At 27.6% G+C, this 25,196-nt stretch overlaps 3 protein-coding genes across 5 annotated transcripts; 1 reads left to right on the top strand and 2 right to left on the bottom strand.

Annotated features, from left to right (window-relative positions):
- Positions 1-1,698: 1,698 nt before the first annotated feature.
- Positions 1,699-11,931, bottom strand: LOC130974946 (probable sulfate transporter 3.3; the record flags this gene model as incomplete). Its single annotated transcript, XM_057899783.1, has 14 exons — positions 1,699-1,753; positions 2,912-3,090; positions 4,561-4,637; positions 4,759-4,838; positions 5,924-6,114; positions 6,929-7,215; positions 7,302-7,428; positions 8,547-8,663; positions 8,760-8,873; positions 9,174-9,239; positions 9,336-9,507; positions 10,367-10,574; positions 11,348-11,396; positions 11,641-11,931. Coding segments are annotated over 14 exons (2,013 nt in total), but the record flags the coding sequence as incomplete, so codon positions are not given.
- A 2,734-nt stretch (positions 11,932-14,665) lies between these two features.
- LOC130974121 (transcription termination factor MTERF6, chloroplastic/mitochondrial-like) lies at positions 14,666-19,148 on the top strand. 3 transcript variants are annotated; one of them, XM_057898875.1, is made up of 4 exons: positions 14,666-14,846; positions 15,126-16,394; positions 17,800-18,028; positions 18,919-19,148. In XM_057898875.1, exon 2 carries the CDS (start codon positions 15,132-15,134, stop codon positions 16,128-16,130), a length of 999 nt encoding a protein of 332 aa, XP_057754858.1. In that variant the 5' UTR covers positions 14,666-14,846; positions 15,126-15,131; the 3' UTR covers positions 16,131-16,394; positions 17,800-18,028; positions 18,919-19,148. The 3 variants fall into 3 exon arrangements, with proteins under 3 accessions (XP_057754858.1, XP_057754857.1, XP_057754856.1); XM_057898874.1 differs by having other exon boundaries at positions 18,761-18,919; XM_057898873.1 differs by having other exon boundaries at positions 17,800-18,919.
- On the bottom strand, positions 16,835-24,004 carry LOC130974120 (probable sulfate transporter 3.3). The gene is made up of 13 exons (XM_057898872.1): positions 23,633-24,004; positions 23,269-23,317; positions 22,951-23,158; positions 22,279-22,450; positions 21,899-21,964; positions 20,096-20,209; positions 19,795-19,911; positions 19,216-19,342; positions 18,828-19,114; positions 17,962-18,152; positions 17,787-17,866; positions 17,507-17,583; positions 16,835-17,401 (listed from the first exon to the last, which is right to left on the bottom strand). The coding sequence occupies exons 1-13, from the start codon at positions 23,939-23,941 to the stop codon at positions 17,216-17,218; spliced, it is 1,983 nt and encodes a 660-aa protein (XP_057754855.1). The 5' UTR covers positions 23,942-24,004; the 3' UTR covers positions 16,835-17,215.
- Between the last annotated feature and the right edge of the window lie 1,192 nt (positions 24,005-25,196).

Below are 25,196 nucleotides of genomic sequence, written 5' to 3'. Positions count from 1 at the left end.
TGCAAGAAAATTAACAACAACAAAGCAAATCAACAATAAAAGAAATCAAACATAAATTGCATTAAAGGAAAATAAAAGGAACAAGAGTGCATCAACAACAAAGTAAACAAATACAAAAAGTAAAATACTAAACTAGGAAAGCAAGGGTAAAGGAACAATAAATTAGAAAGGAAAAGTAAATCAAAGCATGAATTAAACTTAGATTTAAAAGAAATCCTAATCTACATCTAACCTAATTCTAGAGAGAAGAGAGAGCTTCTCTCTCTAGAAACTAACTAAATCATGATGAAAACTACACTAAGTGCTCCCCCCTCCCTTATAGGGTCATGGTTCGGGATTTTGCGAAGTAAATTTTAAAATAGCCAGAAAAGTCTGTTTACCAAAAACCGAGTTCTTATACATTAAACGTTGCGCATGGTTACCAATATAATCGAAGAAGCGTGCAAACATTACAAAAGGTGAAACGTCACATCATTTCAAAAATTAGGTCGAGTTTTTTGACCTGGATCCTCAAAACACGTCGAGAAAGCCGACCTGATTAACTCGCATCCACGATTTAAATGGATGCTCGAGTCCAACTTCCAAGAACTTGGTCTCAAGCAAGGACACTGTTCATACTTTGGCTCAAAATTGAAAGCCAGTTCCAAAAGCATATAAGGCTCGAATTCTACAATGGCTGTGTGTCCGACCTCTTTAGATCGACTTTAGTACAAAACCTTAACTACATGTACAAAGATGCTCATATATTCAAATATAATATCTCAACAACCCTCTAGAAAAAAAAAGGAGAAGATAACTACCCACTAAAATAGGAGGGAAGGTTACAAGAGTGGCCACTAAGTCACTCATTCAATTATATAAATACCCCCTCCACTTGAGGTATTTCTCAACTCTAATCTACATAAAATCTTATCTAAAATCTTTGTTAACTTAAATATCGAAATTTTCTTGCAAGTACCACCTCCATCCTCAAGACATTGGACGACAACACCTTTTTTATAAAGACGTCGAATTTAGCGCCCAAAAGAATTTTAGACCCATGTCCAGGTCCAATCTATCTGTTTCAGGTAACTTTAATAATAATAATAATAATAATAATAATAATAATAATAATAATAATAAGCTTGGATATTATTTTATTTTTGCAAAAAATGCCTACGTACATTAGATATTAATTATCAAATAAGTCACTATGTTGAATAACTAATTCCAGAATAATCAAATTATTACAGTAGAATAATTATACTTGTAATAAACGAATATATATCGTAATTGATTGGTAGTTAATGTTTTATATATCCAGAGTACCCTTGTTATTTCTGTTCAGGGTTGTTGAGTCTAAAATATTAGACTCTGACGGATGCATTGTGTGACAGGAAAATTGAAGTGTAGTATCAAAATTGAAGAGCAGTAATAAACTTTTAGTGATTCTCAATACATGTAGTACTACATCACTAACTAAATTAATTATTCTAATATTTGAAAAACCTATAAATACAATATTATTATAATTGTTACAACTTACAAATATCTTGATCTATATACATGACTATCTATCTCTTTATTTGTGATTCGTGTATACAATATTCACTAGTTAATTTCATTGTGATCATGTGTGCACAAAAGCACATGAAGGCAATCAATCAATAACATGAAATGGCTGAATTTCATACCAATTTTCCACAGTTCACTACGCAGTTAAACGTTGTTAGAGTATTCAGGCGACTCTACTGGGAGTTCTGTTGGAGGGGACCTGCACAAAAATTATATTATGGATATATTCATAATCATTGTATAATTTAAGAAGCATATATATAATTATAAAATTGTATATAACAAACAACCAAAATAAATCAATACTATATGTCAGCAAGACTATTCCCAAAATCATCCAAAAATCACGTGTCACCACATTTGAAAATAGAATCTTTTTCAAATTTTCTTGAATCATTCCTTTTGTACCTTTCAAATTTTGTGAATAGTAATAGCAAATGCGAACGAAAAGATACAAGAAAATCTGAAAAATATCCTCTATTTCTAAATGCGGCGCTTTTCAATGATCTTGTTGGCATATGGTATTGGTTCATCGAGGATGCTCCCATTAAGACACGTAAAATATCTTTTTTAAAGACGTTTATGTATTGCATTATTATTTGACGTATTAATAAATCGGTTATTTTTTAATTTTTTACAACAATAACAATAAACTCAATTGTTATTAGATCCGGTCGAACCGATCAATTTACATAACCTACTGGATAATGTTTTTTTAAAACAAAAATTAGGGATATATTTGTCTTTTTATCAAAAAATTTAAACATGATTCGGTTTAGATTGTGTAAATCAATCGGATCAAATCAGGTCTAATAATTATAATGCGGACAATTGGGTTTATTATTGTTGCTATAATAAACCGATTTTGTTTTGGTTTATTAAAAAATAAATTATTAACCGATTTAATAAAGATGTCCAATAATATCATAACATATGTAAATGTCTTAAAAAAAGATATTTTTAATGTCTTTATAGAAGTGGTCTTTTTAATTTATTTCGATGATTTGTTAATAAAAGTGGTATAGTATGACAAAAAAAATCTTTAATATTTGTATTTTTTTAATATTTATAATGTTTAATTTTATTATTTTTATTTTTAATATTTTTTATTTATGTTAAAATTAATTTTATTTTTAACATTTTAGATAGAGTTAACCTTTAAAAATAATTTTGACATAAATTAAAAATATTAAGAATAAAATTGAATAAATTAAATACGTTGAAAATTAAATTAAATTAAATAATTAAATGCTAAAAATAGATATTTTTAAAGATATTAGAGCAAAAAAAAATATATTTTAACAAAAAAAAATTAATCAGTATGATTTTAATGGATGTGCATATTGTTGGTACTTACATGTAAGGTGGCTGCTCTTGTTGCATGGTGACTGAAGGGGGGTTCTCCATTATTGATGAAAGTTTTCTAACAGCCTCTCCAACAGACAAGAAGAGGTATTCTTCTCTAATGAAGCTGTCAGATTCATCTGCCTTTGTCAGCTTTTCTATCACTTCAGCAAGAGGATTCACCAATGCTAGCTGTTTTACATCACAACATCTTAATTAGTCAAGGAACACCAAAAAAACAGCTCAAATTTACTTTATTTAATATTATTAATTTTAATAATAATTAATAAATATAAATAAGATAAATTTTATTTATTTTTGGTTAATTTTTTTGTTATTAAATATTTTTGTAGTTATCTATTATAAATTCACAAACCCATTTAATAGTTGAGAAAGGTATTCATCACTTTTTTTAGTTTGAATTTTAAGTCAATATTTTGAGAATATATAAGAAATGTTAGAGAATTATTAAAATTTATTTTTTATTATTAATTATTAGTCAATCAATTTTTAAAAATATAAGTTAAATTATGTTGTTGAATTACTAAATTAAAAGAATTGAGTTGGTGATTCAAAATAATGGTCAAAAATAATAAATTCTGATGAATCTCTAATATATTTTTTATTAAAAATAATATATGGTATAAATTAATCTTTCTAAAATTTAATTTTTAAACCTATTTTTCAATAAAAAGTTCAAATTGGTTTAATGTTTCACTTGCTTTACCATTTTTTGATTATTTTTATTTTCAACTGGATTTTATAGCGAAGTGGATCGATCAGTTGAGCTTCTTTAATTTATAATCCCAATTAAACTGACCAATCATATTTAATTTTTTCACCACCATAATTTAAATATTTCATATACAAAAGAATAGATATACAAAAATTACACATAAAAAGTACTAAATGAATATTTTTTTTTAAACATATGTCAAACAGGTTACTTAGTTTTTTTCATCTATTTTTTTTAATCTGAATCTAATAACATAGACATTTTTTAAAGTCAACACAAAATTTTGGAAAATAATACAAAAATTCTATATGAATAACAAACAATAATAAAGAGAAGGGAAAAAAAACTTGTTGAAAGAGAAAAAAAAGAGAGAAGGAGAAGCAAAAAAAAAAAAAAAAAAAAAAGAAGAAGAAGAAGAGAAAAAAAATAATTAAAAGTTTAATTAAAAAAACTTATTTATTTAGCATTATTCCTATATATAAGATAGAAAAGCTATAAATTTGTCCTTATTTTTCGTTTTCTAACATCTCAATAGATAAAATTCAGACAATTTTTTTATTTATTATTATATATATATATATTTTTTTGGAGAAAATTAAAAGTAAAGTAACATATGTCATCTGGTTTATATCTATCTCCTCCCAAACAACGTGTCTTTTTATCAAACATGTCCATCCAAAGGGGTGTGAAGATATGTGATATATACAATTATGTCACGAGTAAAAGAAAAAAAATTCAAATTAATTATTTGTATAAAATATATGCTAAAATATATATTAAAAATAAATTAAATAATATATATATATATATATATTATAATTGATTTGACCGTTATATATATATATATATTTATATTTTTTTTATGTGCGCATGATATTTTTGATATAATATGAGAATATGTATGAGTGAGTTAGCATTATTCATGCCTTAATATCCTTGGTTTCCAATGCTGATTTCAGCTCTTGAAAAAGTGAGACTCCGCTTGTATCTATGTTGCTCACAGCTGAAAATCTCAAAACGTCTTGTCGTTATTACTGCGTAGTATTATGATCCGCAAGAAGTAAAGTTTGATAAAATTACAAACAGATATTATATATAGTTATTCACAATAATAATGTAACTACCTGACATCTCCAATATCACAAACTGAAAAACTGAGTTATCCTTCATGCTTTCTTCTTCTTCTTCAATCCATCGCAAAGTCCTAGAATAAATGTGAACAATTGATCAATAGAAAGAAAATTAACGAATAAATGCTCAAATTGATCGTGAAATTTCACCTATTAGTTAAATTGATGATCCATCAAATTTTCATATTAAATCAAATTCTCCATGTCATTTTTGTATCTATACTGAAGATAATCAAATGATATGAAGACAAATAAAAGGTTAGAAACTAATTTGACTCCATCAAAATTTAGGTAACTAGTTTAACTTGCAGTGAAATTTACATAGGTCAATTTGATTTACTTGAAAACAATATAATAATTTAGTGAGATAAAAAGACCGTAAAGTTGAAATTAGAATAAATACCCAATTCCGCTTTTGTCTATTTTTACAAAAGACAAAGTAATTTTTGTAAAAAAAATAAAAGAATACTTTGATCTTCAATCTTTTTATTTTGGGATAATACAATTTTTTTAAAAAAAATTCATTAAATAATAATAATAAATAATTTTGTGGGAGTTTATTCTATTCGTATTTTGTTGGGGCTTTAAACTCTAAAAAATTATTAATAAGTTTGCTTTTAAAAATTTCTACACCAATAATAGTTAAGTGAAGAAAAATTATTTATAAAAATGATGTTGCAAGAAAGAAAATAATTATAGTATGAATATTTTTTAAAGGAAAAAAAACATCCAATAAGAAATAAAAAAAGAGAATAATAATGTTGATAATAATATTGATCTTTGCGATGATGACGATTGAGGAAATACAATGATGATAAAATGTGATTACATAATAAAAATTATAGAGGTAGAAGTGATAATAATGAGGATAAATAATAGAGGTAGAAGTGATAATGATGAAAATGAAAAAGGTGGTGGTAATAGTAATTATAATTGGTTATATTGCTAAATAGTGAAAAGAATTTTGTAAAACTTTAAAATTCTAACAAAATTAATTTTTGTTATTATTTAATAATTTTTTTAACAGAAAAATTATATTATTTAAAATAAAAAAGTTAAGGAATTATATCTATTTTTTTTATTAAAATTGCTTTATCTTTCATAAAAATGGATAGAGACTAAATTAGATACTTACTCTTTAAAATTAAATTAAACCAACCTTTGTTGGAGATAGGTGATGTTGGCAAAGTTGATGGGAGCTTCTATGCTTAAAATGAGAAAACCAGGAATTCTTGTAGCTTGGTTATAATGGTGAAGATCTCGATACAATCTTGTCCCTGGTATGTTCCCCAACATTACTGTTTTTGGTCTTGTAATTTGCAATAGGATCCTTAAGATTGATAAACCAACCTGATATCATCACCATGATCAGCATTTCCTCTAGTCAATCATAATGATGAATCAAACAACTTTCACATAATTTGATTTTTCTTTTCAAATATTCAACCTCCAAGAAGGGTGCTACTATAATAAGGCTTCTTAAATTTCTTGGGACCTTAGTTTTTTTGAAAAAAAAAATGCAATTTATTCTTGAACTTTGTTTATGTGTAGTTTATTTTTTCAAAATGCACAATTTAAATCCTAAAAAAATGTTTTTTATTAACATAATTATTTTAAGAAGTAAAGTTGAAAGAAAACTAAGTACAGAATCAAATCATACATTTTAAAAAAGTTTAAACTTTAAACCACGCTTTTTATTCATTTAGGTTTTTATTGTACCAATATGGCAATATGTATTAATTAATTACTATATTAAAACAAAAACAAGTACCAAAAAAGAAATCAGTTATCAAATTATTTATTATGTATTTATGTATAAATATATATTTACATAAATACATATTTTGTTTAATTCATTTTCAATGTGTATTTTAATATACAGAAAATTTTAGATGGCCAATAGATTTTAGTATACCAAATTATTTTTAATAAATTAATTTTTACTGATTTATATGTATAACTTCTGATAAATATAGATACAAAGTTTCATAATTATAGGTATAAATTATTATTGTTAGATAAATACTAACTTAAAATATTAATATTTGTTAGTTATATAATATTATTATTTTAACATATATTTTATACTGTAACTATATACTATGGTTGAAATAAATTAGATGTGAATCAAAGTTTAGAGGATATGATGAATGTGGAAACTTACAGCAAGAGCTAGGCCATACTCAACTGAGATAAAAATGACACCGAAGAATGCAGTCAACATGACAACGAAATCGAATTTATCAATCTTCCAAATACGGTAAGCAGCAGGTATATCAACAAAGCCAATGACTGCTGTTACTATGATTGCACCCAACACCACATGCGGTGTGTAATGCAATAATGGCATCAGAAACAAGAGTGTCACCAACACTGCCACCGACATAACTACGTTCGACATCGCTGTTTTTGCCCCTGCGTTGTGGTTCACAGCCGTCCTAGAGAATGATCCTGAAATATATAAATAGATGGTTTAATCTGTTACTCAACTATTTAACATACATTCTTACTTAATTAGAGACCGTACTATATAATACCTGTTGTAACAAAACATGATGTGGTGGATCCTATTACATTCATCAACCCTATAGCTATCATTTCCTTATTACCATCCACTTTGTATTTTCTTATAGCTGCAAATGTTCTTCCAACTGCAATAGATTCCTGTTTCAAAAAATTATTATTTACCATTAATCTATCCTATATCTATACTTCAATATTTATACTATACTATATAATGAGAATGTGAAAAAATTGGTATCTAACATTTTTTTAAATTTTTTTTATTAGATGAATTCTACTCAACTCTCTTTAAAATAAAAGGTAAGTTATTTTTTGAGATATGTTTCATAATTACTAGATAAAATAAATTAACTTATTACAGTTAATATTAACTCTTAATTTAATCTAAGTTATGATAATTTAACTAGTTAATTAATCAAAGTATAATTTTTTTGCAATTTATAAAAATTACTAGAAAAATTATATATATGTTTTTTTGTGACTAGAAAAATTATATTTTGTAATTTTAATTGCACATTAAAAAATTACAAAAATAAAAAATAAGAAAAAATTTTTATACTTTTTTGAGATTTTTTTTAAAGTCATTAGAGATTCTGTTTGTGTTATTCCACTTAAAACCAAGAAAAAATATTACTACACTCTCTCTACTAGATCATTTATCGTCCAATATTATTATCTAATTTTTTCATATATTCATATTTATCAATCACTCTTCATATTCACTTCTCACCAAGCACCTGCCATATATACAAAAAAAAAGTTTATCATCATTGTTTTTTTTTTAATTATTATATGTACATATAATCCCTTTTCTCTCTCTAATTTATCAAGTGAGAATTTTAAAACATTTTGATGTTTAGTAATTGTTATAATTTACAAAAAAGATTATATCATGGTTAATTGATTAATTATGTAATCAAAATTTAGATTAAATTAAAAGTTAAACTGAATGATAATAAGCTAACTAATTTTATCCAATAATTATTGAATATGTTATAAGGTAATTTATCTTTTATTTTAAAGAGAATTAGATAGAATTCACCTTTTTATTATATAATTTAAAAAAATGTTATTTTCAAAATTTAAACTAAAGACCTTTAAGTAGATATATATAAACTATTTATCATCTCAACAACTAATTGAATTTTTAATATTGTTTGCACATTTAATATATAAAAGAGTGAATCAGTACACTAGTTACTATAATCCAAGTTAAGGCATTGAAAAAAAATCCTGACATATATAAGTTGTAAACTTACAGTGAGGGATAAAATACCAACAATGATCCCAGTTTTAATGACCAGTCCTAAATGAGTTGCTTCGAAATACAACATCTTTACTGAAGGAGGATTTACTCCTTCTGGAAGCTTTCCAATCTACCAATACATATAAATATATACATACATTTGTTTAGTAATATAATTACATTACATACATATGGTAATCATGAATTTATATTGCATCATACTTACAACAACAATGGCAGGATGTTTACCCCTAATTGCAAAAAGTATGGCAGTTGCGATTATTACTGACAGAAGAGGAGCTCCAGCTGAGACCCAGAAATATTTTGGCTTCTTTAAGCTCTGAATTTACAAGTACGTTAATTATCAATATAAGAAGTCCAAAAATATTACATATACACTAAAAATTAACCACTATATATTTGTATATAAATACATATTTATTTAGCCAATATATATTTTATATGTGACTGATTTAATGGTTGATTTTAGTGTATAGATGACATTTATTTACAAAATTCTGAACCTTAAATTATAAGTCTTTAACAAAAAATTCTTCTAGCTAATGTTGGCCAATTAAAAGTTAGTTCCTTATATTTTCTCATGATATATAGTTAGTTAGTTAGTTAGTTAATTACATACAAATTGCCTTGCCAGTAGTAGTAGAATCAAGAAGCCAGCGCCCATTACTATTGTTTGCCAAGACCACTGCAGAGAACCCAAAATTAAAGATGAAATAGAATAAGATTCATGTGTGAGAAAATTGAAATAATATTAGAGGGAGTTATATATATGTTAATTAACCTCGTGAATATTGCTAAAAACAGAACTCAATACATCAACGATGGTCATCTTTTTGGTGAAATTTGTGATTCCAAGAAGACTCTTAAGCTGCTGCAGAGATACAATTACAGCAACTCCAGCCATGAATCCGACAAGTATGGCCTTTGATAGAAAGTCAATGATAAATCCAAGCCTGCAATTGTTTGTTATAATAGTCCATCAGATTTTATTTAGCCACCTACTCCAAATTACTAGCTGTTAAATGATGAGTGTCACACACTTAAATATCGTTATGATATTGTTAACAAATAAATTTAAGTTAATAAAAAGAAGTATATAAATATTTATATTTTTAAAATATTTTCTTATGTAAGTTTTTTTTGAGTTTGGACGAATGTGCATAGATTGCTTTTTTTTTTTGTCTAATGTTAAACTTTTTTTTGAAGCCATTAAATTTTAGCTTATAAAATTTTTGATATTATATTATAAAATTATTTTTTCTAAAAATTTAAGCGAATAACAAAAGATACATAAATGATTATATTTTTAATAAATATTATTTTTAAAAAGCTATCATAATAACAAAAAAGATCTTAAATTTATTTTTTTATTATTAGATGATAAATTATAAAATTTGATTTTAGTATGTTATAAAAATATTATTTTTATTTAAAGTGTAACTAAACAAATTAATCAAAATTTAAACCCAAATATCTTCATAGAAAAAAATTAACATCTTATTAATACTTAGGTGACATTTGAATATATAATATCATATTTCAATGAGAATAGATTCTTTTTAGTGGAAAAAAAATTGGATGATATCAATTATTTAATGTTATCCTTATTTTTTTTTTTATATTTATTTTTAGTTTTATTTATAAAATTAATGGTAAGAAATTATACTTTATTCTCTGAATGTTAAAAAAAATAAAAAAAATATCCATTTCCTACTCCAACAAATGTTATATTTGAATGTTCTACCGTAAACATGATACCTCTACTCTACAGCTAGGAATTGAGATAGGAAGAAAAGTGAAAGATATGTTAACCTTAGAATACCAAGAGCTGCCTGAAAGACACCAGTAACAAGAGTGGAAGTAAAAGCAAGCTGAAGATAGAGATGAGGTTGTGATGTGGGAGACACTCGTTGCGTAAGCATGGATCTTAACACAAGAGAAGTAATAGCTGCTGGACCAATTGCAAGGTCCTTTGAGCTTCCAAGAACAGCATACACAAGTGGGGGAACAAAACTAGAATCTGAAATAAAACATGCAAAACCAACCTATGTTATATTCTCAACTAAATTAAATAGCCCAAACTTCCTAACACATTCATATACTTGTCATTTTACCGTGTAAATGGTGTGCGTTAATTTTTTATTTTTTAAAGAAAAGTTTCTCCGCCCTGTAACAATATAGATAATTATATTTTATAGTTGTATGTATATAGCTTTAATAATTGGATTTAATTTTAATGCACCACTAAAAAAAATTAGTTTATACGTGTATTCAATAATTATATATGAGCAATGTTATATGACTAAAAAATATTATTATTTTTTGTTAATACATAACCAGTTATATTTTGTACATATATTTACAAAAATATTATACATAAGATACATATAGTTTGTATCTATAGTTATTAGAATTTATATACATAATTTAATATAATATATTCACATTTTTTTAGAATTTATAAACATAAATTAATAAAATTTATTTATTAAAAATAATTTAATATTTAGACTAGTCAAATAATAACTAAAATTACTAAAATTATTGGCCTCTAAGAATTTCTCATTACATATTGATACATTAATAAAAAAGGAAAAACTATTTGTTCATGCTTGTATGGTAAACTTTTAATGATCTTCAAAACGTGAAATTAATTATATTAGACGATGATTTTATATAATATTTATGTCATTAATGCTTAAAATTATATTCCTAATAATTTTTAATATGTGTTCTGAAACTTTTAAGTTATAATTATTTAATTATAAACCCAAGAAATATATATGCACTCACAAAGTCCAAAACTTGGAGGTAAACTTGCAAGCTTAGCATAACTAATCCCCTGATAAAAAAAAACCATCATTGAACGATAATTAATAAATCAATCATGCTAGGTGTATATTAAAAATCAATTACTAAATTAATTATCGGTATAAAATATAAATTAAATTAAAAAATATATATTAAAAATAAGTTAATAATAATATATATTTATACATAAATATATAATTTTGTCAATAAATATTATAGACAAAATTAAAAGTAAAAGTAATTAAGAATAATAAATTAATGAGTAACTAATTAACCTGAGGGATTGAAAGGCTAGCAATGGTGATACCAGAAATAATGTCAGATTTAAAGAGTTTGAGGCTATATTGAGGGAGCCATTGAAGAATAGGGAACACATAATGAGCAGCAAGGACTATTTTTGTACCAAATGGTTGACCCTTGAATTGTCTCATTGGATCATCAGGGAACAAAGTTTCCTTCAATTTGACCTTCAACTTCTGTAGGCTGCTCTTATGAGGTGGTGCCACAACTGGCGGGTACTGCACGTCCATTCTCACTTCTTCCATGCAATTATTATTATTATTATTATTATTATTATTATTATTATTATTATTATTATTATTATTATTATTATTATTATTATTATATTATTACTGCTGCTAGGCTCCATGAAATTATGTTACTATTATTCTACTACTTCTAATTTGACTTGAACATCCTTCTTCAAGCTACCTTATCAATCATGTCATCTTGGATCCCTGTATATATAATGAAGCAAATCACATACATCATTGGAAGGACAACAGTGCAAGAGCGTAACAACCATTAATAATACATAATAATTAAAAAAATTATTATATGTATATTAATAAATAATTATCAAATTAGTTATTATGTATTTATAAATATATATATATTATTTAATTTATTTTTAATATATATTTTATATTTTATATAAATTAATGACTTATTTTTATATATACATATAACATGATCACTTATATTTATATAAAAATAAGAGTGGGTCTCATTGGCTACTTACTCTTTTATGAGTATATGCCTGAAAAAATAAATTAAAATAGTTTTTAAACTAGTGTACAAGCAAAACTTAATTACTTATTATTTTCACTAATTTATGATGATTACTACTAATAACTATATATGAGCATCTTTTCTCTAGTTCATTTTTTTTCTCACACTATTTTTTAGTTCAACAATAAATGATTAATTTGTCGTAAATTTAATTTTATTTAAAAATTTGTTGGCTAATGAATTACATATATATAAAAAGAAATACGAATTTTAACGCTTGTTTAAGTAGATGAGTGATGACTTGACCAACTAAGTTAGTTAAATATTTAAACCCTTATTAGATAATGTTTGTTTTGAGATATTGAGACGTAGATTGAAAGACTGGAACTTAATATCATGTTTATTGGTCCAGATACTGATACTAAAATTTTTTATTTTCAAAATTTAGTATTTCAGTAGAAATACAGGAGACTAAAATTTTTAGAGATGGAGACTGAAACTTTAATAATATTTTATACTTAAAATATTCTCATTTCAATTAATTAATTCTAACTTTATCCTTTATGCAAATTAAATTAGAACTTTATTCTTATTTCAGTCTATCATCTGCTTTATGTCCGAGACTATTTGGTCTCTGTCTCTCTTTTAAATATTACCATAAACTCTTAAATAGAACTCTTGATACCAAACAAAAAGATAGCTTGCTAAACAAAAAAATATGAGCATCTAAATATTTAGACTACTTAATTTTATAACCTGACACAAAAAATAATTACCATATATGATACACATTAAAAATAAATTTAACAAATATATATATTAATACACAAATAATTTAACGATTTATTTTTTGTGTCTACCTAATATTTTTTAGTTACAAATTTATTGATACGCAAATACAAGCAAATCGTACATGGACATAGACCACAGCCATATAAATTAAATACCGTGCATGACAAGCATGTTCAAGATTTGGACTCACCACCATCGTTGCGTCTCTTAATTCTCATAGTCTTCGTCAAAATTAAATCACCCTCGCATGATAACATTCTTCAATTTTTCATTGAAACCTACCAGAATGTTGAGCATCATGGCAATAATAGGGCAATAATAATAATGCACCCTCCCCGTGTTTTAATGTTAAATATATTTTGAACAACAATAATAAGTAATATGGCTAAGAAAAAGTGGATAGTAGTAGTGGAATGGAAATGTGGGAATAGAAGAAGAGGAAGAGTTGGAGGGGGAAAGAAGGCGTTAAGGGAAGTTTTCGTTTCTTATTTTCTTCGGAGTTAACCACACAAATTTGTCAACTGTGTATGACTAAGAATGAAAAAATGTTTACGTGAACAAGTTTTTCGCTACATTTTCATCACCAAATACTTTGAAGTGAGAGGAGGATCGGAGGTGGGAGGGTTAACATGAGAGGGTGAGAGATATTCGAGGGAGTGTTTTTTTAACGGTTATATGTATGTATAGAGGTTGTGGATAAAATGAAACCTAAATGCATCATAACATCGTCCACTTAAGTGTTAACATAAAAATCATTAATTTCTCTAACAGTGGAGTAATTATTTAAAAAATGGTGAAAACTCACCTCCACTTATCTTCACGGAAAATTAATAATTAAAAATTATTAAATAATTTAATAAATTTAACTAAATTATTATCTAATAATTTTTAATTATTAATTTTATGTAAAAATTATATAAATTTTATCTTAAAAAAATTATATTTTTATGAATAAAAAATTAGTTATTAATTATTTTTAATATTTTTATTCGTATTTAACTGTAGGTATGAATCTAATCTGATTATATTATTTATAAAATTTTATTTTAAATATAAATATAAGCTTAGTATATGCTTTTATATTCTAAAGTCCATATAATATTATTTTATATATTAAAAATAAAATATTTTTCATGACATGAGAATAAAAAATTATATTTTGAACTCATTCCAGCAAGTTTAGCTCTAAATTTCAAATATATATATTTTTTAGTGAAAATTATATAAAGATTTTTACGCAATTATTTAAATTTATGTGTTTGGAATATTTAAATAGTGAATTTAAAAATTAATTATTTTATTAAAAATATATATACAATTTGATATGTAATACTCTTTTACAATAGTACATAAAAATTAAATTTAGTTAAAAATAATTGATGTAAGATGGTTTTTTTTTTTGTTAAAAAGGAAATTAGAAAGAATAAGAGAAAACGACGTCGTTCGTTGATATCGGTGTAAAGTCATCATCAACATCATCATCATCACAGTGGAAGAGGTTGTTTCCTCCTCTCATCCCTCACTCACTCGACACACACACACTGTCAATGAGGTGCAGCATAGCATAGCTTTGTTTAACTCAATTTCAAACATCATCACTACCCTTTTTGTCATTACCCTATTTTCTTTTCTTCTCTTATCAGTTTTCCTGTGCTATCACTACGCACCACAACCACAGGTAAGAGATAATCTCTCTTCTTCTTTTTTTTCTTTTTTCCTTTTGGTATAGTTTTCCTTATTTTATGTGGCTGTTCTCTGCAAGTGAAAAATTTCATTACTTTTTGCAAAGTTCACTATAAAATGGACTCCAATTTCATATGAAACCAAATTTGCTTTGTGTGTCGTTAATTCGTTACTTCGTAAAGAAATATACTTTGTTAGGCGGTGTTAGCTTAGTTGTTAAGCTAATTCATCAAAATTATAAATGTATTTTTGTTTTTCCTTTTTTTTTATTTAGAATAAGATGGAAATCAGTGGCACCCACAATGGAAGTAGCATGATGTGGTTCTTCAAGGATCGAGGGTTTGATGATAACAGCATACATGGAATTTTCAGAAAGTGCAAACGCCTAGAGAGTGTTCAGAAAGAGAGAGCAAAGGAGAATTGGGAATACTTGAGAACCATTGGAATTCAAGAGAGGAAGATTCCTTCCATTGTTTCGAAATGCCCCAAGATCCTGGCCCTGGACCTCAACGAGAAGATTGTCCCCATGGTTGAGTGTCTCAGGACACTAGGAACAAAACCCCATGAAGTCACCTCAGCCATTGCCAAGTTCCCTCACATACTCTCGCACAGCGTCGAAGAGAAGCTCTGTCCCCTCTTGGCATTCTTTCAGGCATTAGGCATACCTGAGAAGCAAATTGGGAAAGTGATACTGATCAACCCTCGGCTTATCAGCTACAGCATCGAAACAAAGTTGAAAGAGATTGTGGACTTCCTTGCTAGCCTTGGTCTTGATAAAGATGGAATGATTGGAAAAGTCATAATGAAGTTCCCGTTTATAATGGGTTATAGTGTTAACAAGAGGCTCCGGCCGACTTCAGAGTTTCTGAGGTCGATAGGCCTAAGTGAGTTAGATCTTCAGGCTGTAGCTATGAACTTCCCTGCAATCTTAAGTAGAGATGCAAAAAAGGCTTTGGTGCCCAATTATGATTTCTTAAAGAAATGTGGATTTCAAGACCCACAAATATCTGCTTTGGTTGTTGGTTTTCCTCCTATCTTGATCAAGAGCATACAGAATTCTTTAGAGCCAAGGATTAGGTTTTTAGTGGACGTGATGGGGAGACAAGTCGATGAAGTCATTGATTATCCTTGCTTCTTTCGTCATGGCCTCAAAAGAAGGTTAGAGTCGCGGCACAAACTTCTAAAGCAGCGGAACCTAGATTGTAGCTTGAGTGAAATGCTGGCCTATAATCAGAAGAAGTTCAACATGAAGTTTGGCTTGTTAAAATTGAGTAACTAATTTATGATTTTTGCTATTAGTTTAATAGTTTGATCCATATATCTGTCTTCTTTTTAAATTTATGGCATTTAATATTCATCTGATTCTTTGCTCTAATCATAGTCTTGTGATCTTGTGATCTTTGTGTGACATATATACTGGGGTTTCCTCTGTCATAATGCTGTGATGGCAACAAGGTCTCGTGAGTCCTGTTGCCATATACGCATCGGTTTTCGGCATGTCATTCTTTGCAGCAAGTTTCATGGATTGTGAATAAAGATTTAGGTAAAGAAACTCGGTCAATATCTTGTTGAGTATAATCAGAAATTTTCATTTGTTCTCTCTAATCAATTGTAAATATCATTAACTTAACCCTACCTTAAATACATTGTGATCATGATGCCTGGGAATTGATAGTCAAACTAAGCACAATTGTGGTGCCTATAAACCAATTTGGTGAATGTTTCAGTGTAGCATGTGAAAAATACATTGCCAATGTGTTTAAAGAGGATAGGAAAAAAGCGTACCCTAGCACTTCCCTGTTACTAATAGAAAATATTGCTATGACTTTTCCCTCTCAATCTTCTCTATTCTTTTAAGATTATTTTAGTTTTAATATGGTATAGTCGTGGAAATAAAAGTCAACTTAAATCGCACCTGGGGGTTACCCTGCTTGCTGCAGTAATAAGAAATTGTTCAAGAATATAAACACATTTTACCTCTCATTTAATTGCTTTAATTTTGACCTATTGCAAGAGTACATGAGAAGCGGATATTAACACCATATCTAGTTATAACTTACAATTAAGCAAACTTTTCCTTCTAAATTATGTATTATACATGTAAATCACTCTGAATGCTTGAACTAGCAAGCACCAAGTGGTTTTCCATTTAACTAGATCAAAATGCTTGCAAGGTAACAACTAATAAGCAGAAGCATAAATGACAAAGTTTCTTAACACAATCATTTACACTATAGGATGCTACACTGATTCATTATATATGAATTCGAAGGTAGCTTGGTTGCAGCAGTTGCCGCCGCCACAACTTTCTTTTCTTTTTTGGTATTTTTTTGGATGATTTATTCTGCAATGTTAATTAAATTATCAGTAATGTGGCATAATTGTGTGTGCTCCCTCTGGGATGGTTGATTGGTTTTTCATTGCTGTTGAAAGTGAAGCTACGGCCTCTCCAACTGTCAAGAACAGATTTTGTGCTGGTATGAATTCGTTGGCTTCATCTACTCTTTTCAGCTTTTCTATGACCTCGGCGAGTGGATTCACCAGCACAAGCTGTCAAAAGTCACATGAATTAGTCACATTTGAGATGCAGATTTTAGACTTATGTATCAAAAAGTGTGTAAATAAATAAAGTAAATGACCGTTTAGGATCCTTGCCTCAATTCCCTTCTTTTCCAATGCTGCTTTCAAATCCCTGAAAAGTGAAATTCCACTTGTGTCGATGGCGCTCACAGCTGAAAATTCCAAAAAGATGCGATGCACATTAGTTTTTTTGTTGGATGAGTACCCTTTACATGGTAAGAAGGAAGAACATGAGTAAATTAGTGATTCCTAGAAATTATGAACCTAGTGACACCTTGCAACATAAAACTTAGTAACAAGAAAATCAGCACAATATGAATTTTCAACTTTAGTATGTCTTAACTCATGATCTTACCTGACATTTCCAGGATCACAAATTGAAGGCTTGAGTATTCCTTTTTGTTGTCTTCTTCATCTTCAATCCATCGTAACGTCCTAAATTTGACATGCCAATGTTGAGTACCAGAGGAAACAAAAAAAATGCACCAAGAACAAGTTTACATTACTGAATATGTAAGGCGGAAACTAACCTTTCATTGAGGTATGTTATGTTAGCGAAATTGATGGGAGCCTCAATGCTTAAAATGAGAAAACCAGGTACTCTCACAGCTTCCTTATACTGATGAAGATTTCTATATATGTCTGTCCCTGGTATCTTTCCCAACATAACTGTTTTAGGCCTTGTAATTTGCAGTAAGATCTTAAATGTTGATAATCCAACCTGATCAATAGTACAATCATTAGTTGTCAATCAAAAAGAGCTCCAATGTGTGTTTTTTTTTTTCTACTTGTGATTCCACATATGCATGTCTCTGCATTCTAGTCACTCCCTTGTTTTAGATGCATAAATAGGATATATCCAAAAAACAGTGGATCTTGTTTTATCTAGAGAAAGTAAGGAATTAGTGAATTACTCCTTTGTGTTCTTTTTTTATGTCGTTGACCTTTTTTGGTGCATCGTTTTATCGAGAGTAAAGTTTGTTTTTTGTCTGTAACTTTTGTGTTTTTCTTCAAAAATACCTCCAACATTTAATTTCATTTAATTTTATCCATAACGTTTTCGATTTGTGTCAATTATCCCTAGACATTAACTTCATTTAAAACATTATGGACAAAATTGAAAACATCCAGGGGCAGCTTTGACACTAATAAGAAACGTTAAGAGATAAAATTGAATGAATCAAAAATGTTGGAGGACAAAATTGAATGAAATTAAACGTTAGGGATATTTTTAAAGAAAATAGTAAACTTTAGGGACAAAAAACATACCTTATTTTTTTTATCAATGTATCTATTATATCTAGATATATTGATTTAAAGATGTACCAGAAAGTGACAATGACATAGAAAAACCGGAGGAAATTTGAGAAAAACATGAAGAAACTCGTGAACTTACTGCGAGAGCAAGTCCTTGCTGGACAGAGATGAAAATAACACCAAAGAATGCAGTCAACATAACAATGAAATCGAATTTGTCGATCCTCCAGATGAGGCAAGCAGCAGGGATATCAATGAGACCGATCACCGCCGTGACTATGATTGCACCCAACACAACATTAGGCGTGTATTGGAACAATGGCATAAGGAAAAGGAGGGTCACCATGACTGTCACAGACATCACTACATTCGACACGGCTGATTTCGCCCCGGCATTGTTATTAACCGCTGAGCGAGAGAATGCACCTGAAATTCATTGTCTTAACTTGTAAGTTTCTTCACGCTATGCTTCATTAGCATCAAAGGGAGTCATTTGAAAGGTTATTAAGGCTGCAAAAAAGTTGAACCTGTTGTAACATAGCAGGAAGTGAAGGAGCCAACCACATTCATGAATCCAATGGCCATCATTTCTTTATTACCATCTACTTTGTAGTTTCTGAGAGCTGCAAATGTTCTTCCTACTGCAATTCCTTCCTGTTTAACACATTCCAATTTTATCCATTAATAATAGTTTAGATCAAACCAATTGTGAACCAGTAATTGATATGCTGCATCTTCTTCTACTATGTGTTTGTCAAAATTTTGTTTTTGATGGCTCCAAACTAAAACAGAGAGTAAGTGTAAAAGTATGATTGAGTGTTAATATAAAACTTACATGGTCATTATATGAAAAATTATACTTGATATGAGTTTATTATTTTCTATGCATTATCAATGTAAAACATTTTTAGTTTTTTACACATCCAATAAGTTTACAGCATAGATAAAAATGAAAATTTCTAAGTGGTCAACACTTTCTTTGATTTTGTCTTATATTTGAACAAATAGTAGCCAGTTTTTCTAGTTTCATACTAAAAATATCGGTTCCTAATATTTTTCGATAAAAATAACATTTATTAATATGAAATATAAAGTATAGGACTTACAGTGAGGGATAAAATGCCTGTGATAATCCCAGTTTTTATGACAAGGCCTAGATGACTTCCATGAAACCGCAACATGTTCCAAGAAGGAGGATTTATTCCTTCTTGCAGTTTTCCAATCTAGCAAAGCACAGTTACTTAGTAATTGTGATCAAAATTATCATTTTTCCCTTCTATATTGATGTGTTATTTTAACATTGTGGTCAATTTAAATTAATTTATTTGTATTCAAATATATTAATATATGAATTTAACAAAAGAAAATCAATATAGAAAGAGAATAAAAGGAGTATAAGTAACTTACCACACTGATGCCATGGTTTTGGCCCTTAATTGCAAAAACCAAGATAGTTGAGATGATAACAGATACAAGAGGAGCACCAGCTGAGACCCAGAAAAGTTTTGGTTTTCTTATACTCTGCATGCATTTATTTAGATGAGTTATTCACAACTACCATGGATGCATTTATTGTGAGAGAGTACATTATTTATATACTCATGCACAAAAATAAGAGTGGTACGTCATTATTATATTATATCAAATATTTTGAACAGTTTGAACATGGAGAGCACTTTAATAAATCCAAGTTTACTTGCAGAGTCAAAAATTGGTATTTTCGGGAATTATGGTATAATAGATTATAGACCCTTTTAATAAACATTTGAAAACTGAAATTTGGTTCTAGTTTAGATTAGTGTTTTAGCAATAGAGTAACGTTACACATATAAATTTTTAGTGGTGCGTAATAACAAAGAATAACATTAGGGAGTTAATTTTTTTAATTAATTTTAGATATGTTTAAAAAATTAATTTATTTATCTTACATTTTAGATTTTAAACTATAAATTCTTAACTTTAAATTTTGATAAAATCTAAACTATAAATCTTCTAAAGAATGAAAATTTTTAAAATTAAAAAAATTAATTAACTAATTAAAAATTAGTTTTTTGACCAATTTTATAGACAATTCTGCATAGTACTAACACAATTTTGCATATTATATGGAGGAAGATTTTTTTTTTTAAGTTGGCTATTTAAATTGTTCAAATAACAAAACCCCTTATAAAATATCTCTTAAATATTAACGGGTGAGGCCAGAGGATCACTTCTTTGTTGTTGAATTAAATGTAGGTAGTACCGAGCAGTACCAAAAACCAAAATAAAGTGTACTGACCGTAGTTAATATATATATATTTTAAAAATATATAATGAATATATATTAAGTGTTTGTAAATATTTTTGTCTAAGGAAAAATTTGAAGACACAACTGTAGTTATCTTAGTTGACAAAGAATAAATTTAAATCTCATAAAGTCTTAACTCTTGAGTGTGATGTTCGTTATTGATAAGTGATATGTAACGGTGATCAAAGTGTTTCAAAACATATTTAACTCTAATAAAATGACCAATGCCAAATTTATTTACCATAAAAAAATTGCCTAATTTATTTAAATATATATTTTTCTCAAGAAGAGAACAAAAGTGCAAATGCATTGAACTCAGAGGTTACTACGGAATCCGTGACTCTGAACCCACTGTGACATGTTTAAATTCGGTCATAGGAATTAAAGCCTGAACTCTGAAGTGAAGAGCAAACAGGTGTTTGATTTCTCCTTCCATAAAGATTTCATCTTTTAACGTTGTCTTAATGGCCTTGTCTTATTGCTACTCTTGGACTTGAAGGTGGTTACATATGTTTCTCAGAGAGAAATTTTTAACTAATACTTAGGTTAACTATCAATATCTTTAAGTGTTATCTTGTTACCAAATAAACCTAAAGTATTAAATATTACTTATCCCAAAAAACATGTACTTATATTATAAATATGAACATTTTTTTATATAATTAAAACCAAATGGATTGTTTTAAAATCATTTTTCAAGTAAAATATTTAAATATAAATTAATTGTATAATCGATTAATAAAAGCTGTAAATAAATAACAAAATTGTAATTAACTATGTAAAGGAAAATTATTGTATAGGAGAAGTTTTTCTTCAAATGTATTTTGTAAGCATACAGTAATTTCTGGCAGTAGAAATTACATAGCAAAAAGAAAGAAAGAAAGAAAGAAAAATAAAAGTAGGAGGGAAATTAAATAACGTACAATGTGTCTTGCCAGTAATAGTAGCATCAAGAAGCAAATTCCCATTAGTATTGTTTGCCATGACCACTGCCACATAATAAAACCACAAAAATCACTTTTTGAGACACAATATAGATGGAAACAAATACCATTGTTTATGAATGCAAGTGGTATATTGTGTGTATATGTATATTATTTTGGAGGAATAATGTTTGTACTATTTAATTTTTTGTCTTCTTTTATTTTTTATCATTTATTTTTAATATTAAAATGGAAATTATACAAAAATACATAAAAATAGTGTATATAATTTTTTTTATTTTCTCTGTGTTCATGCATTATGTTTTTGTAATATATATAAAAGGAGTAGTATATAATTATATATATGGTAATTAATTAACCTCATGAACATTGTGAAAGACAGAAGTCATAACAGGAACCAGGCCCATTTGTTTAGTGAAATGTGTGATTCCAAGGAGGCTCTTAAGTTGTTGCAGTGAAACAATTATAGCTGCTCCAGCCATGAAACCAATAAGTATGGCCTTTGATAAAAAGTCAATGATAAACCCAAGCCTGCATTAAATATAATTATGGTAGTATAATTGAGAAATTTGGAAAGATGAAAAGAATATTACTAAAATAACAAGACCAATTACATTATATATATATATATATATATAATCCTACTATAACGATTTGCAATACAATTAATTGGACTATTTCAGAAATATTTTGACCCACTGATCATTTTACACTCATCTATATACTAAAAATAAAAAACAAAATATCAATTTTGTAATATTTTTTTAGTCTCTACTACTAATTATATGTAATAATTTTTTTAATTTCTATATATTATGTAAAAAATAATTATTACTATTCTTTTATAAAACTAAAATGATATATTTTACCGTGTCTGACAAAACACATGACAGACACGTGTGTATCTTACTAAAAAAATCTTATAATAATTTTGTGCGTCTAAATAAGTGATAAGTAATAACTCTAGTTATTGTAATTAAAATTAAAAGGAAAAAAAGGGAAGAAAAGTGATTATTAATTAATGTATTAACCTTAGAATCCCAAGAGAAGCTTGAAAGAGACCAGCAAAGAAGGTAGAAGTGAAAGCAAGCTGAAGAAAGAGAAGAGGGTCTGTTGTTGGAGACACTTCTTGCCTCAACATGGATCCAAGAACAAGAGAAGCAATTGAAACTGGTCCTACAGCTAGGTCCCTTGAGCTTCCAAGCACAGCATAAACAAGTGGAGGAACAAAGCTAGAATCTAAAATAAACAACAAAAATATATGCCAAAATCAACCAACATGACATAACAACTCACCCCCCATCATAGCACAACTTGTGTGGAACAAGAATCAATAATAATACACTTACATAGTCCCACAATTGGAGGAAGGTTTGCAAGCTTTGCATAACTGATTCCCTGAATAACAAAAGGAAAATCCATAATTCAATAAAAAGAATATATAAACACAAAATGTCTAAAATTTTCAATCCTGATTACACTTTATTATATTATTTTAAATAAAAATTTAGTTTCAATTTAAAATTATTTATGTGAATAATACACAAATTAAAATGAGTTTGTACATTATTTACATTTCAAACATTTAAAAAAAAATAGAAAGAAAAAACACGTGTCAAATTTACATGTACCTTTATGGAAAAGTTTATTAGGCTTTTAGGAGAAATAGTTTACGACACAGAAAGAACATTTGGACTATGCAAAGTGCCTAACCTGAGGGATGGCCAAACTAGCAATGGTGAGGCCAGCGATAAGGTCAGATTTGAAGAGTTGGAAGGTATAATTAGGACCCCATTGAAGAATAGGGAAGAAATATTGAGCTCCAAGAACAAATTTGGTCTTCAAAGGTTGTCCCTTGAATTGCCTCAAAGGATCATCAGGGAAGAATGTTTCCTTGAGCCTAGCCTTGAGCTTCTGGAAGGTGCTCTTGTGTGGTGGAGCCACAACATGGTGCACTTCTTCCATTGCCACTTCTACACAATGAGAATGCAAAATAATATTGTTGTTATTGTTATGTTCCATTAGGAATAATAATAATAATAATGTTGATGTATGTATATGTTATCTAAGGTAAGGGGTATGTATATATATGAATGTAGATTCTTGTGGGTTTCGAGAAATGGTTTGGTTCCTTTTTATTTGAGAGTTCCTCAACCTACCCCATTCATCAACACAAACAAAGACCGCTATAATAAAAACAAGATCGCACCCTGTGTTTACTAAAGTACAAAAGGATAAAAACAAATAAACATACAATAATAGTTTCAGAAATTGAAAAGAAAAGAAAATAATAGTGTTGTATATGCCAAAACATTAAGTGTATGGGAGGTAACTTAATTATTGAGTCCTTAATTCACACTTCATTTACCTGTTTGGTATAATGATCAGTAATAAAAAAATACTTTTAAATATAAAAATCAATCACAAATATCTTGTTGTGAATCCGATATATAATTATAAAATTTTATTATAACTATAAATTTTATTTGGTTTTTTAATTAAATTAAATTTAACTGTTATTATAAGTTTTATGTCTCTTGAAAATATAATTATTAAAATGTTTGTAAATGTGAAATATCAATTATTTTATGAATTAATTTTTGAGTTGAGTTTTACTAAACGTTTAAATCTATTTAATTTTTAATAATTATAAGAATTTAATTTTTATACATTATTAATATAAAAAATTTTATACAAATTTAATTTGTATTATCATATTAACAGAGCAACTAACTTTTAAATATATTATTTAAAAATAATCTAAATACATAAATATAATTGAATAATCGTATATTGTTACTGCGTTAAAATAATTATAACCTAATTATAAATGATTTTTTTTTTCTTTTAACACTATACTAGCTACTGTCCAATTAAAATTTACTACTGCCACTTACTCAAACATGTACATGGATGCAATGGATAGATATCATTTATAACCACAAAAAATAAATGATATTAAGGCCCCACAACATTTTTCATTTGTCTATCTTTGAATCTCCAAAATCACTTTCGAGTTTTGACTAATGGAGTCTTCTCTCTTCTCTCATCAATGTTCAAAGTTGATGAAGAATGAAATCAAATCATCATCATCATCATCTTCACTTTGTAACTTTCAACTTTCCCTCGAACAATTTGCTCCATCAGCGCATCATTAGCAGGATTATTATGATTATGTGGCTCACAGTACATTATTCCTACCAACATGACGTGATTCTTTCCTTATGATTTTACGTGCTATCATTAATAATTAAGAGAGAAAGCATATAAGAGATTA

This window comes from Arachis stenosperma, chromosome 4 (genome assembly GCF_014773155.1).
Source record: "Arachis stenosperma cultivar V10309 chromosome 4, arast.V10309.gnm1.PFL2, whole genome shotgun sequence".
In the NCBI taxonomy this organism is placed as follows: domain Eukaryota; kingdom Viridiplantae; phylum Streptophyta; class Magnoliopsida; order Fabales; family Fabaceae; genus Arachis; species Arachis stenosperma.
This window is presented reverse-complemented; position numbering and strand designations above follow the sequence as displayed.

Excerpts from the sequence above, each read along its gene's own strand:
- LOC130974121 (XM_057898875.1), top strand. The coding sequence starts at position 15,132 with ATGGAAATCAGTGGCACCCACAATGGAAGTAGCATGATGTGGTTCTTC.
- LOC130974120 (XM_057898872.1), bottom strand. The coding sequence starts at position 23,941 with ATGGAACATAACAATAACAACAATATTATTTTGCATTCTCATTGTGTA. Across the intron at positions 21,965-22,278 it reads TCTTTCACAATGTTCATGAG|TGGTCATGGCAAACAATACT; the intron begins GTTAATTAATTA and ends ATTATGTGGCAG. Across the intron at positions 19,115-19,215 it reads TTCCTGCTATGTTACAACAG|GTGCATTCTCTCGCTCAGCG; the intron begins GTTCAACTTTTT and ends AATGAATTTCAG.